At 40.5% G+C, this 14250-nt stretch overlaps 1 protein-coding gene across 1 annotated transcript in view; it reads right to left on the bottom strand.

Moving 5' to 3' along the window:
- CNEP1R1 (CTD nuclear envelope phosphatase 1 regulatory subunit 1) overlaps window positions 1–12172 on the bottom strand; it is a 46247-nt gene extending 34075 nt beyond the window's left edge. Inside the window, exon 1 of the mRNA XM_069218544.1 lies at window positions 11911–12172. Coding sequence (XP_069074645.1) covers window positions 11911–11974 — 64 coding nt within the window. The 5' untranslated portion in view covers window positions 11975–12172. The remainder of the gene's footprint in view (window positions 1–11910) is intronic.
- Window positions 12173–14250: the final 2078 nt, after the last annotated feature.

The raw sequence follows: 14250 nt of genomic DNA, 5'->3' as shown, positions 1-14250 counted from the left end.
ATTTAGAGGACCTATACTCTAAGTACGGCCTGGGGCCACATGCTGCCCTCCTGACCACTGCATGCAGCCTCCTGATAAATAGCAGCTCTGGGCAGCTGTTTATTCATCTCAGAACTAAGAACAAAAATACGTTAAACAGGCAGGCATTTACCTAAATGTTTACCTGTGTTAAAGAAAGGAAGTAACTAGGGAGTCCTGCACTGCTCAGCTTTGGGAACATATTTACCTTTAAGGACATCTTGCAGCAAAAGTGTAAATATTTGACAGTCTCTTCAAAATGTAAAAAGTGTTTTTAATTAACATGTAGAAACTTTTCAGCTTAGCACATCACATTATGAGTGCAGCATTATTTTAATAATGATAGCTTTCCTACATGAATTTAGAAATGTTAATTCTTGCCCCCTACCCTGACAATAAGGCCAATGGTGAACTAAAGAGGCAAGTCAGTTATGTGCACTTTTCACGTGACCAGAGTTACTATTATAAATTAACAACATAATACTTTATTAAATCAAACACAGGAGAAGGATTAGTAAAGCACACATCCTTAAGTAATTTTTTGATGTACTCATTTGTGGTAATAATGAAGAAGAGTGAACTAAAACAATTGCCTAGGATCACACAATTTGATAAAGTGGAGAAGCCGGGGTTAATCCTAGGTTTTTGTTATCATGTTGTTCAATTTCAGCCACTAGAAGTATATGTTTCGCTTCTCCTACACCCACCTTACCACCAACTTCGGCCACCCCACTGGCATCAATACATCCCTCGGTCACATCACAGACCAAACTTGTAGGCCCCTGGGAAAAGGTTTGAGAGTACCCAGAGGTTAGAGTTATTATAGTTATGGTAAAGTTTACTCTTGTCCAAATAAGATTTAGGTCAATGATAACTTCCTCATGAATGTATTTCATCAGTTTTGCACACTTTGGCATTGTACAGATGTGCAAATAACTTATATTTAAGCTTCTGATTGTTCTTATGTGACATTGCAGCAACTGACAGACAGTAGTACTACACTTAGTACTGATAAAGATGAGGATCCTATAAACTTTGTCCGAGGCCTATTACTAATCAATGTAAATGTGTATTGTGGTTTATTACTTGATGAAATGTAAACTGTAATTATTGATCTAATATTTTGACAGACATGTTGGATGGTGTGGTGTCTGAACTTTTTAGAACCAAAACCCACTTTTTAGAACAAACTTTTTTGTGACCCCTCTACCTTTAATGGACATGATGCAGGGATGTGGAATTCCTATAGCCCGACGCCAGGGACATCTTGTTTGCGGTCAAGGGCAACAAGTTTTTATGTTTACTTTGTCCTTGGGACAAGTAGGCCCAACCCCCTGCAGCACAAACCCTTTGGTTGCTTGTTTACAGAGAGTGGAATTCTCTGCAGTTGAGGTAATGTGTTTCCAAAAGATAATGCTGTTCGAACTTGTATATATGGTTCATTATTTGAAAGCCTTCATTATTAGGGTGAGTGCTGTAAATGAATGTTTTAAGGTCACACTTCACTACTGACGTTGGTTCCAGTACAAAAAAAAATAAAACGTGTACACACATGTTTGAAAAGTTTAGGCTAAGAGGCTAAGTATAATGCTCCCAGAATGCTCTCTGATTATATGCAAATGAAGTGTCATTTAGTAAAATGTGTTGATGCATGCTAGTATTTCCCAAAAATATTTCTAATGGAAAATCAGTGTAACCATTTTCAACACGATTATGGGAAGCATGAAAATAAACAAACACTGACAAAGCCAACTGATCTGACATATTTTTATAAGTCTTTTAGTTTCATCAATGCGTGTCTTGTTTTGACATGGCTTTTGTAACACTTTATTCTTGTGGGAGCTACCAGGCCCTCAACATTGTAACAAACATTGGCAAACCCCCCCCAAAAAGTTTTTGAACTCTTAAAGCACACGTTGCCACCAGCGGCATAACAAAGGCTCCGCAGCCGCCCTCCAGGGGGCCCCTCCAGCACAGCACCTGCCCTGAGTGAGTCTGGAGAGGGGGCTCCTCCATGTTCTTTGCAAAGGGGCACCCTCCAGTTTTGTTACGTCACTGATTGCCACTGTAGTTCCTGACACTGAACAAAACTACTTTGTGTGGCAATATGCTCCTTGTGGAAGAGCAGAATGCGATCGCTCACAGTTAAGTCAGCCGAAAGAGAGAGAAATAGAAGTTTAATAAAAACAAAATGTCTTTGTTAACACCAGACCTAATTAGGGACCAAGACCCACATGCAAAAAGCACATTGCGATACACAAACCCAGTTTTGCGATTCAGTAACCTGGTTACCGAATCACAAAACGGGTTTGCGACTCGCAATTGGTAAGGGGTATTCCCTTCCTAATTGCAACTCGCAGTGCAATGTAGGATTGTTTTGTGACCGCGAACGCGGGCGCAAACCATCGCAGTTTGCACCCATTTCAAATGGGTGCTAACACTTTCGCAAAAGGGAAGGGATCCCCATGGGACCCCTTCCCCATTGTGAATGTCACTGTAAACATTTTTTCAGAGCAGGCAGTGGTCCTGCGGACCACTGCCTGCTCTGAAAAAATAAAACGAAAACTTTTCATTTTTCGTTTTTGTTATGCATCTCGTTTTCCTTTAAGGAAAACGGGCTGCATTACAAAAACAAACAAAAAAAACTGCTTTATTGAAAAGCAGTTACAGACATGGTGGTCTGCTGTCTCCAGCAGGCCACCATTCGCGAGGAGGTCGCAAATTGCGACCCACCTCATGATTATTCATGAGGTGGGCATTTGCGAAGCCCTTGCGAATCACAGATGGTGTCAAGGACACCATCCTACATTCGGATTTGCGACTCACAATTTGCAGGTCACAAATCTGAACCTACCTACATGTGGCCCCAAATTCTTAAAGAAAGTCACAAAAGTGCACCCATGGTATATGTCGTACCCCTATAAAATATTTGTGAACTGTATTTTAGCATGGGTAAATACGATGTGTAGATTTGCTCATGTGAAAATCTATTGAGCATTTGCAAGTTCATTTTCCCTCCAGCCACTTTCTTCCCAACCCTGGAAGAAGTTCTAATTCTGCCATTGTCAGGAGTAAATGTCCAACCTTTCTTATTATGGGAAAATATTAGAGAGAAGCTGGTAAAAATCTTTAAAACATGCAGGTTAGTAGGTTTGCAGACTCAAAGGCATTCCAGCCCTGAAACTATTGCTTACTGCTTCCTCCAGCCCCAGTATGCAGATCTGCAGAAAGGTGGCAAAATAAGGAAATTGCTACAGTAGCGATTGAAACTCCAAGTATTCAAGCCCTACTATGGTGGTAGCCCTGGCATAATCAGAGAGGCTATTAATTGCTGCCATAATTTGTCGCCACACTACATGGCACCAAAGGGACAAGTAGATCTTTTTACAGGACAAGTAGATTTGAGAAGCAACCTGTCCCCTGGACAAGTAGATATTTTAATAAATTCCACACCCCTGACATGAGATAGGGGCGATATTTTAATGTAACTAAAGCATCATTGGGTAGCGCATGATTAATTACAGGCAGCATATTTTCCATTGAAATGGCCATTAAACTTTCACAGACCTACAGTTTTACTGATAAAGCTATAGAGCACACAAATAATAATGTGTGGAAATCGGGTTTCTGTAAATATTTAGCATGTCTGCATCACCAAGAAAGTGCCTTGATCCTACTGAAATCTCTTTCCAGCACACTTCAGAATTACAAAAAAAGTGCCTCATTGTTGCTTTCCTAACTGCTGGACACATACAGTTCTTTAATAGGTATTTACATTGTGTTATGTATGGCAAAACCAACTTCCAACATTGCCACATAATTCACTTTAAAAACTCGTTTCACTGTGCAGTCAGAGAAAGAATAGTAAACACCCTTCCCAATATTAAAAGAATAAAGTCGCCTGACATTTGACCTCTGCCTTTGAATTACCAGCAAATGTGTCAAGTTCAACACAGAATTTAAAGACATCCTTATTTATTCCTCTGACTGTCACAACACACCACCTCCTGATCCACCAGGGTTTCATGTTCCATAGTTTAGGAAACGGTGGTTTACTGGATATTTTTAGCCTCGGGTTCTGTAAATCACACCGTGAAATGAAATCAAAAGTTACTAAAAATATAATCTAGGCAACAGATTAATTCAGATTATTTGTTTTTATTTATTTTTACATAAACCAGTAATCCAAGGATTCCACTATTTCAGCCTTTCCAAAACTAACAGTACTGTGTGCGTGCTGTGCTAAATAAAGGGGGAAAAATTTACAGAAATTAAGGAAGCTATTTAGGTAAGAAGCCTCTAAATACAGGGTATACAGTGTCAGGTTCAATTAAATAGAATTACATAATATATTTACAAAGTACAAGACGGGCTAAAGTGTATTACAGTACAAGGAAGAGCATAACAAAAACAGGAAACATGAACTTAAAGGAAACTAAGACTAAAATAAAAAATGTGAAGTCTTCGGCACAAATGTGAAGAGACACTATACCTGTATGAATTATAAGGATAGCGAGTCCATCAGCAATAGCAAAGTAAACAAGCTTTAGCAAAGTAAATAGAAGTGCACAATGATGTATATGTGACATGACGCTATGGTGGCCCAGCAAGTATGTGCAAATGAGTTAAAACAAATGAGAGTGCATATGGTAGGAAGCTATCACCACTCTATTTACAATTCCAATATTTCAGACGTCACTTGGAGAGCAAAACACAAAAAACTATACAACACAAATGCCTTTAAAAGGCGTACAAAGTCACTTTGTGAAAATGGAGCAACCAGGCAACAAATGGCAACTACCAGTTCGACAAAAATAAAATATATAATTATTTTTTATAAAGGGACTGTTATGTGTGAAGTGGGGTGGAGGAGAAGGTGGATGAGCCTGGGGTGGAGAAGGAAGCAAAACAAAACTTGTGGGGGTAGTATTTTGGAAGGGTAAGTTGAACACGAGATAGAGAGTTTCCTGAATGTCAGCAGTTTTAATCAATCAAAAGGATGGTATGGAAGCTAAACTCTAGGAAACGGACAAAGACAAGAAGAGGAAGGCGAGCCATTGATTAAGAAGCAAACAAACGAGTGACCAAAAAGCCAACCAAAGGTAGGCACCTGGCAGTCTCAACCCACTGCAAGTTTTTTTGTATGTCCACAAGAAGTCTTTCAACAGATAGCTGTTAGTGAGACCTAAAACGTGCTAGAGATGCACATGACTGTGGAGCTATGAAAAGGCAGATCCTTTGAAGAGTTGTAAATGAATGTAGTTTAAACCTCCTGCAAGAGAAATATGATCTTACTGAATTTTTAGACTGTAGTCTCACATGTTTAGACTTTGTAGTACTTGTCCAACTACATTTACATGACAAATGAACCCGGAATCCCCTTTATTTACTTTGTACCAATGAGTCTATGATACATCTGATCATGATAGGTCAATCATCTCATGCCCTGGAACCCAATGGTTTATTTACTAATATTTAGTAGCAAGACAAGCACATTTTGGGCACACAGACTTGTGTTTCAAGGTCACTAAGTAGTGGAAAGGGGGCATATTTCAACAGATTCAGAAATAAAAATCACTAGTGAAGCCAAGTAATTATAAATTTCTCATAACTGGTGTTTTCTGCAATGTTAAGTAGATTGTAAAACGGGGTACAGTTTAACAAGCTGTTTAACAAGCTGCTCTCTTATAAGCAGACAAGCTTTAGAGCAATGAATTCTGTAGACAGCACAGTTGCAGAAAAATCTATTGTTTGCTCCAGTGATTCTTCCACATGCTAAATGCAAAAGTGCAGGTCAGAAATTCGACTGAACTGAGGTGAACTGGAATATTAACATTAGGAGATCCTTCACCGTTGTTTTTAGTACAGCATAGCATCGCATTGGCTTTTTCTGTGAAAAAGATTATTTTGAAAGCAGATATAAACAAGCATTCCCAAAGCCAACTGGTCACGCTCTTAAGATCAATTGGTTTTGTCAGTGCTGTACTACATCTACAAAATGCATCTCTTGCCTGTTTAGCATGGCTAAAAAGAGAAAAAAGTGCAATGACGTGGCCTTGTCATTTTGTATTCCTGACGACAAATTTTATCACTCAGGTATATGCTTTACGACACTACACATGTGCATGCCAATGAAATGGTGTGGGCACCATGCATATTTGTTTATCAATCTAACATTCAAAAAAATTTTTAAACATGGCAAAGAAAACTGAGGAGCCTGTTGGAGAGTGGATGAGGGGGCTAAAGTAAAACAAATAAGGTTGGGAGGGGAAAAGCAGCAGCAGAAGAAGAGAACAACATGGAGGGGGGGCTTAGAAGCACACAAGGGACTGAGAAACACAGGAACAAGGCAAAATGTACATGAGTGTGAGCACAACACAGAGGGTGGGAGAGAAGCAAAAGGGTGAAGAAGAACAATTCACAGTGCAAGGACACAGACTAACATGAGAGAGAGAGCTGGAAAACATGTGAACTCTCACTGAGGACTTAACCAAAAGGGGTAACAAAAAAAAAATTCCCTCGATGTCTGCAGTGGAAAAACAGAAGACAGTCAGTCAGAGAGACGGTAAAAAGGCCATGCTTCAGGAGAGGGACAAACACAAGTAGAACATGCCGGGATCAGAAAAACCATCAAATGAGGAGGAGGCAAATGAATGCAAATTAAGCCATCCAATGGTAAGAAATAGGTGGGATGTAGGGTTCTTTAAATTAGTAGTAAGCCCATTATAGGTCTTTTGCAACTGACCTAAAATGGTTACAGATCCTCCATAGGAAGCATATTTGAAGATTGGTGTATAATTACGAACTCTATTAAAAAAGCATATCTGTTGTGGCTAAAAAAAATTTGAAATATTGGAAACATTATAAAACTTGCATTTGACTCTTATTAATCACTAATAACTAAAATAAAAGGTAGATAAATATATCTTCACTAGTGATAACGTAGTACAACCAAAAGGGTATCGTTTGGGAAACTTAAAATCTGACATTTACTTCATGAGATTTAGGCTTGCGCACTAAGCGGTTTTGAGGATAACTCAAGATTTGGGCAGAATCAATAACACTGATTAATGCACTCTATGCGGCAGGGCATGGAAAGAAATACTGTACAGTCTAACAATTGCCAATTACCAAAGAAAACAAGAAAAGATCAGGAAATGTTTATCACTCTGGAATGCCTCAGTAAAAAGGACTAAATCATTCTATATCTACTTCCTCAAAACAAAAATCTGTAAAAATTGGGCAGGAGTACTTCTATTTATACAGAGCAAAATGTTTGTATATCCCAAGTCAAATTCCAGAGCTAAAGGAACAATCCTGGTCAACAGGTTACCACAGGGCTCAAATGCACCTTAGCACAAGATAGACTGAGGTAGGCAAGCAAGATCTGCTGTGCCCACTTGAGACTTTTGGCATAAAAATTGCTAAAGACATTGATTGAATTGCTGCCGTAACTTGTAACATTTTTGAGCAATCAGTGGCTAGTTCTAATCACTGCCCACAGAAGAGGGGATGGTAAGAGCAGCATCCTGACTACTGATGTAGAGAATTTGGTCCCTGAAAGAAGGGGGGGGTGTATTGTCTCACTGTTACAACACAACTTATACCAATCCTATGTGCTATGTTACTTAGGTGGTGTAGTATTCAGATCTGTTATGAGTTTTAAAATACTGTTTTTCATAAAAATAAGCAATAGGCTGGACATCACTTTGTGCCTGTTTCACTGTTGAGTCCTGTCCTGAACTCTTGCCCCCCACATTAACTCTGAGAAGCCTGCAACAGCTTGCCATCACAACCATGCGAGTCAACTGTGCAAACATTAGTACTTGGTCCAGTTTCCAGAGTGATGAAACGACAGACCTCAGTACACCAGTGTCAAAATACCTTCTCCACCATGGAAGGGGTCCAGTAGCCCCTGTAAACATCCCTCACCTGAGAATGGGATATGAACCATTCATAGAAGGCTCCTCTATCGCTCTGCATGACCTAAACAGCTATACATTCTGGGTCTCGTTCAACAGCATAGCAGTATACCAAGAGAGAACAGGCGAGGAATGTAACTGGAGGAACCAAAGAGTTTGCTCAAACGTTAAGTCTTTGTCTCACATCTGTAAAGAGACTGAGTGCCCCTTGTCAGGCTCAGACCAAAACCCAACTGGAGCTACAGCGACAAGAACTCTCTGGAGACTCACTATAATATTTTAGCTCCTTTGAATAGAGAATCCATTAATGATACTATAGTTCTAACCACATATAGCTGTTCTGTGATATCAGGTACTACTAATCATTTTTCCGGTGATTTCAGTGGAATCAACAAAGGAACTTGGATGGAAATCCATACTCTAACAAGTGGTATCCTGGAATGCCCATGTTTAATAAGTAATCGGAAGGCCCTACAACATGGGATTCATATTTCTAATCATAGGGTTAGTTGCCAACAGACACCACACAAGAAAATAGCACTTTCGGTGGTTTCAATGATTTCAACAAACCAAACACTGATAACAGTAGTTCAAAGGGTGGTTTACTGTATATGTAATTATACGGTTGTACTTACTCCGATAATTGACTAACCTTAGAGCAAATGGGCTATGATTAGTCTTTTGGTTATTAAATGACCGAAAATTTCACTAATTATAATCCATGCATAATTGCTCCCTAATAAGCTGGACTGCAAAGATGATCTGAAAGAATGGTTTGTTCTTGTTAAAAAAGCGGTTCCAAAGAATCAATAGTATTTTAACAGGTGACTTGTAGCAAGATTTGAGACAGTTTAAGTGTCTACAACTGCTAATGGGCAGTACTGTTTTCTGTTGCAGGACAGAGTGCATGCTGTAATAAACCAATGCAGCAAAATGTAAATGTCTCCTGTCAATGTTCTGCTTGGCTACTGTAAATGGCAGGACCTTCTCTGTTGACAAAGCAGCATCTACTCATTATGTCTTTCCCTCTACAATAGCTATTGAATATGCCTGTGTGTAACAGACTCTGTCAGGGAATGTTTGGATTTTTATTCTTGAGGTCTGAAAGAGGGTCAGATGAATTTAGGCTACAAACCACAGGTGATCAAGAAAAATATACTGCCTAAGGGGGATTTCATTACTTTGCCTTCAAAATGGAAACACCAGTATTAGTTCCAACCACAAAATGATGGCCTTACAATCCAAAATATAGGGCCTGATTACGACCTTGGCAGAAGGGATACTCAGGGCCCGGGGGTTAATATATTATTATTACGGGAGCGGGACATGCGTGAGCCCACAACCCCGATTTCAGCCGTAGGGACTTATCCCCCAGGGCCTGGCACAATAATTAAAGAGGAAGGGGTGCGTGCTCAGCTGCGCCCTCCCCCCCCCCCCCCCCCCCCAAAAAAAAAGCTGATTACTGCTCTGGGAGCTGCATAATACTTCCAGAGCCTAAACGTAGGCCTAAGAACTTGTCCTACTATGGCAGCACTCTCAAATCCTCCACATTCCATTGCAACAAGGATTATATAGAGCACTGGTATTGACTGCTGTACCAGCTCCGAACACAGTCAGGTGGTTTTGCCAGTCAACGGACAGAATCCTAGAGGGAACTATAGAATAATGTTTTAACAACCTATTAATATAAAACATAGGCACTCCAGTGCTGATCTGCCCACTACTACATTATTACGTGCTCAGAGCCAAAACAGGTTATGGACACCATTCTGGTAACTCCAGCATATCGGAAATGGTTCCCACATGGACCAAAGTAATTAGCACTCTCCCACAGTAGAGATTGCAACCCATCAAATAAAATACTTTGGCATCTCATCAGCAGCACCAAACCCTGTACAAATTGAATAGCAATACAGTCCAATACCATACATTTATTCTACAGCAAAATATAAATTTGCCTTAATTTACAATTTTCTTCTTCATGTATCCGGCATTTACACATTTAGCTGCTGTGTAATAGATGCAAAGTAGCAGAATTGTATTCCACATTTGTAGGTCTTTCGAGGTACGAAAGCTGTGCTTTTTGTTTCATTGAGTTCTATTGATTGTACGACCAAAGTTCTCTTGCATGCAGTGTTATGCTGAGGAAATCGATAGTACTTGTAGATTCAGTTACTTCTAACAGTTTAGGCGGTAATACAGACAAATAACCCTTCATTTTGCCTGGAATAGCCTACAGCCATCCCTTGTACAATGCAGTGTACACTAGTTCGATAAATTTATTACGGACTGGAGCAACTTCACATTACAGCTAGGAATAATGAGTGCCATGACCTTTCACGTGCATGGTTCTATGGACAACTACGGCTCATAAACAACAAACATGCACAATCGTGTTCTATAAGATATGAGCTTTGCATTACAATCCTTAAGAGGCCAAGTATTGCAGTGCCATATTTCTTGTTAGGTCGATTTTGAAAATATGTATCTCTTCGAATCGCATGGGTCCTCATCTATATGAATTCTGCGGATTTGCTCTACAAACCTCAAAGGGCCTCGTACAGCAGTATCATTTCCTGTTAAGTCGACTTTGAAAATGCCTATATATGAGAACTGCATGGAAGCTGGTCAATATGGGTTCAGTAGTTGTTCCAATGTATTATGTTAAATAGAAGAAATAACAGTTGTAGTGTTCTGCGCGCTCTTTGAATGATTCTCCGCTGCACAGTTCAAGTATCAGAAACAATTGTGAGGACCATTACAGTTTTTACTTATTGTTCCCATTCCTGAAAGCATTTGTGAATGTAGTAAAATCTATAGAAAATTGCTTAAATCAGTGGTATCTTTTTGGGGGTGGTTAAATAACATGGTGAGCCAGTGCAATGTCTAGCAAACCCTCAATTAGCTGCTAACTTTAAAGCTATACAGCCATATCAAAAAGGTAATTTAAGCACATTAGTGTACAATGAAAATGCAAACAAGCTACTAGATAAAGGGACAGGTAGCATAAATAACCGGGTCACGGGGACTAAAATCGGGATGCCTCAGAAAGAAGTGTCCCTGCAGCCTCCCTAGGTAGTTCCTGCACTTGCCCAACACAAGAGCTTTTCCTCTGGTGATGTCCAATGGAAATCCCCTTTGGAAAGAATGCATTTGTTACGTAGGCGGCAAGGATTTTGTTTGTCCACATAAAGATTGAAACCTATTAATCCTACGGTGCGTCACTGAACGGACAACCCTGTATAAGGATAGTCCTTGCGGAAAATTCTACTCGGGGGAAAACCTTGGCACACGTTGTCACTGCCACGGAGTTATAATCCACGGATAGCGTGTTAGTCTAATTTGTTCAAGGAAGCAAATCAAGACCAAAACATCCAGAATGCATTACGCTGTCAAACAAGAGTACAATGCTGGACAAGAGTATAGTGGGGTAGAGTAGAGTCGATGAATTGAAATGGCATGACCATCTAAAACTCGGATTTGTGCTATCGGGTGGCAGCCTCGCCCTTGGTAAGACAAACTGCCTATTTACATGCGAAAGCCACCCTGTTAAAATGGGAACCATTTGGTTAAATGTCCACGTGGATGGAGCTATCGGTGTAAAAGATATCAAGATGCATGTACAAAGGACCTTTAATAACTAATGTGGTTCTTCCTGCAAGGGGCATCCTACGCAAGAATTTGGCGCATAGTAGAAAATGAACACTCAAACATCAGTATGTATGGGGCAGTGGGTATGGACTCCTGTACGACTCCCAACCCCCAAGTGATGGCATTTATATAGAGGACATGATACCGAGCGTCCAGGTTGACATGCCGACTGCCAGCCTATCTTCATAGCACATTTTCTAAAATAAAGCATCAGAATAATCCCAAAAGAAAGGGCACTTCCTTGAGACTCCACGTGCACACACATAGTGTGAGACTTGACCCTTTGCAGATCCCTTCAATGAAAGTAACAGTTCATTACCTTCTGCCTGCTCTAGAGAGTTCATGTCGTCTCCCCCCAGCACACACTTCACAAGTCCCCACATTCGATCAATCGTAGACAGACAGCCAATGCCTGTGCTCGCAGCAGCCACTTCCTGCCTTTATACATCTACTTCCGCCGTATGTAAAGTTCTCTATGACTTGGCCTTCCAGGAACTACCATGAAATCCTTCAAAGCACAGTTTTCTTTTCGGTGAACAAATAGACTCTGATTGGTTACTTCAGTTAAATATTAATTAGGCAGAATATGTTTCCCTTCTCATTGGCCAGTTGTGAAAAAAAAAACTGAAAAGGGGCGACGTACGAGAGCTAGTGGCTTAGCGACAAGTCTTTAAGTCAAAATGTGTCGGCCATCTTAGAATGGTGCAGTGATTCTTGCTTTACACGGAGCATGCTGAATAATAACCTTCTGGCCTGGTAGTCGACTTGCGTCCTTTGCATACAAGTAAACATTTTCAGGAACGCTTACCGGAAATCAAAGAACGATGCCACTAAATGCAATAGCGCCGATTATAGTAGCGCGGCCACCTCCCAACTGGTCGGCCTCCTGGTACCTCACATTCAAACCACACAAGTTCATTTTTGTGGAAGCATTGATCCTGCAGGTTATTTAGGCAATTTCCAAGCAATCTTTTTACCACCGTTTCCTTCTTTACTCTCTCAGCCTGTACCCACCTCAAACACACAGCCCAACATTAGGACAGCAGAAAGATGGAGATTTAAAACAGGAATTGGTAAAGCCAATAGTTTCTTGCCAAAGCAAGAGCTATGGGATTTGCCTTGTGGCGCAGAGTGGATTGGCGTGGCGTAGAGGACAGTGGCGCATAGCTGCCAAGCTTCCCAGATTCATGCATGATATGCTGCTGCAGTCCACATTTTTCTCCTTTGGATTCTGAGTCTTGTAGTCTTTATTTTATAACGTAATAAACAAGACCCAGAATTCAAAGAAAATTCTGGACTAGAGCAGCACATCACGCATGGACCCAGAAAAATTGGCAGGGCTGGTGGCATAGAGTGGAGTGTTGTGTAGTAGAGTGGTGTAGAGTACAGTGTTGTAGAGTGGCATGGAGTGGCATACAGTGCCAGAGAGTAGCGTGGCATAGAGTAGAGTGGTGTGGAGTGGCACAGAGTGGTGCGGCATAGAGTAGATTAGAGTGCCATAAAGCAGTGATGACGCAGAAATGAAGGTTTTACATTTATTAGCGCATAAACGTAGTGTGAAATAATCATGTGTGACTCTAACCGAACTAATAAAGATTGTACGGGGACAAAATGTGCCCTCAGAGTAGTTTGCCAACATTTATAAGCGTGCTTTATATAACGTGATGTATTAGAAGTGCACTAATCCGACATAATCATAAACGTGTGCTATGATTTGCTTGTTTGAAATGTTTTAGCTTAGCATAACTTTAGTGGAGGCTTTGGCCTAGTTGCCTGGTCTCACGGTTTAGATGCTCGTGTTTTTCCAATGTGCTAATAAACGTGTATTTTTGCTTGAAGCTGTACTTTTCCACTGAGATCGTTCACATGCTTATCTTAAGGTTTCGTGCCAGCCTGGCATTTTTCTCTTTGCTCCAAGGTCAATCTGCAGGTGCGGACAATGGAAGCTCTGAAAGTGAGTTAATTGGTATAAAATGTTGCAACTTACGTACCCGTCTCCAAGGATAATGTATGCTTAAGTAAAAGCTTGAGAACTGTTGTTTTTGATTGGACAATTTGAAGCCAACCTATGAACCCTCCAATGGAAGACCCTACTGGATTTGAACTGTTGTCTATTTAAACCAGGTGCACGAGAAGAAAGTAGCTATTGCAGCCATTACAGCCATTACCAGCCCGATACCCGCCATTTTGCCAGACATTGCAGCTATTATGGCCCACCTTGTTGCGACGCCATTTTGAAAGAGACTCTGATGCTTTCTCTAATCGAGAGAAAGAGACTTTAAATGATTCTTACCCTAGAGACTTTAACTTTGATTTGTCCCTTTGCATGAAGTAGTAGTTTATCTTGCCGCCGTGAGGCAATTGCCCCGTCCACCTTGCCCCTTTGCCCCGTCCCATGCTGATCGAGAAACGGTACCTGTGAGACGAAGACTTCCTTGAATGCTGATTGAAATTGGTAAATATGAAAGGACATTGTACAATTGCATTGTGTTTCTTTTAGGTAACCAACTGCTGATTTTTGATAAGAGCCCTAGTTAGGAGTTTTCCAAATTAATGTTGCTAAATTGTGTTTGCATGAAGTCCCACATGCCGATGCTAATTTGAGGTTAGATGAGGATTCCTTTTGTTGCACGATGCAATTTGAGACCTTGTTATGCTG

This window comes from Pleurodeles waltl, chromosome 12, assembly GCF_031143425.1.
Source record: "Pleurodeles waltl isolate 20211129_DDA chromosome 12, aPleWal1.hap1.20221129, whole genome shotgun sequence".
Classification (NCBI taxonomy): domain Eukaryota; kingdom Metazoa; phylum Chordata; class Amphibia; order Caudata; family Salamandridae; genus Pleurodeles; species Pleurodeles waltl.
Note: the sequence above shows the minus strand (reverse complement) of the source record. Positions and strands in the feature narration are given on the sequence as shown.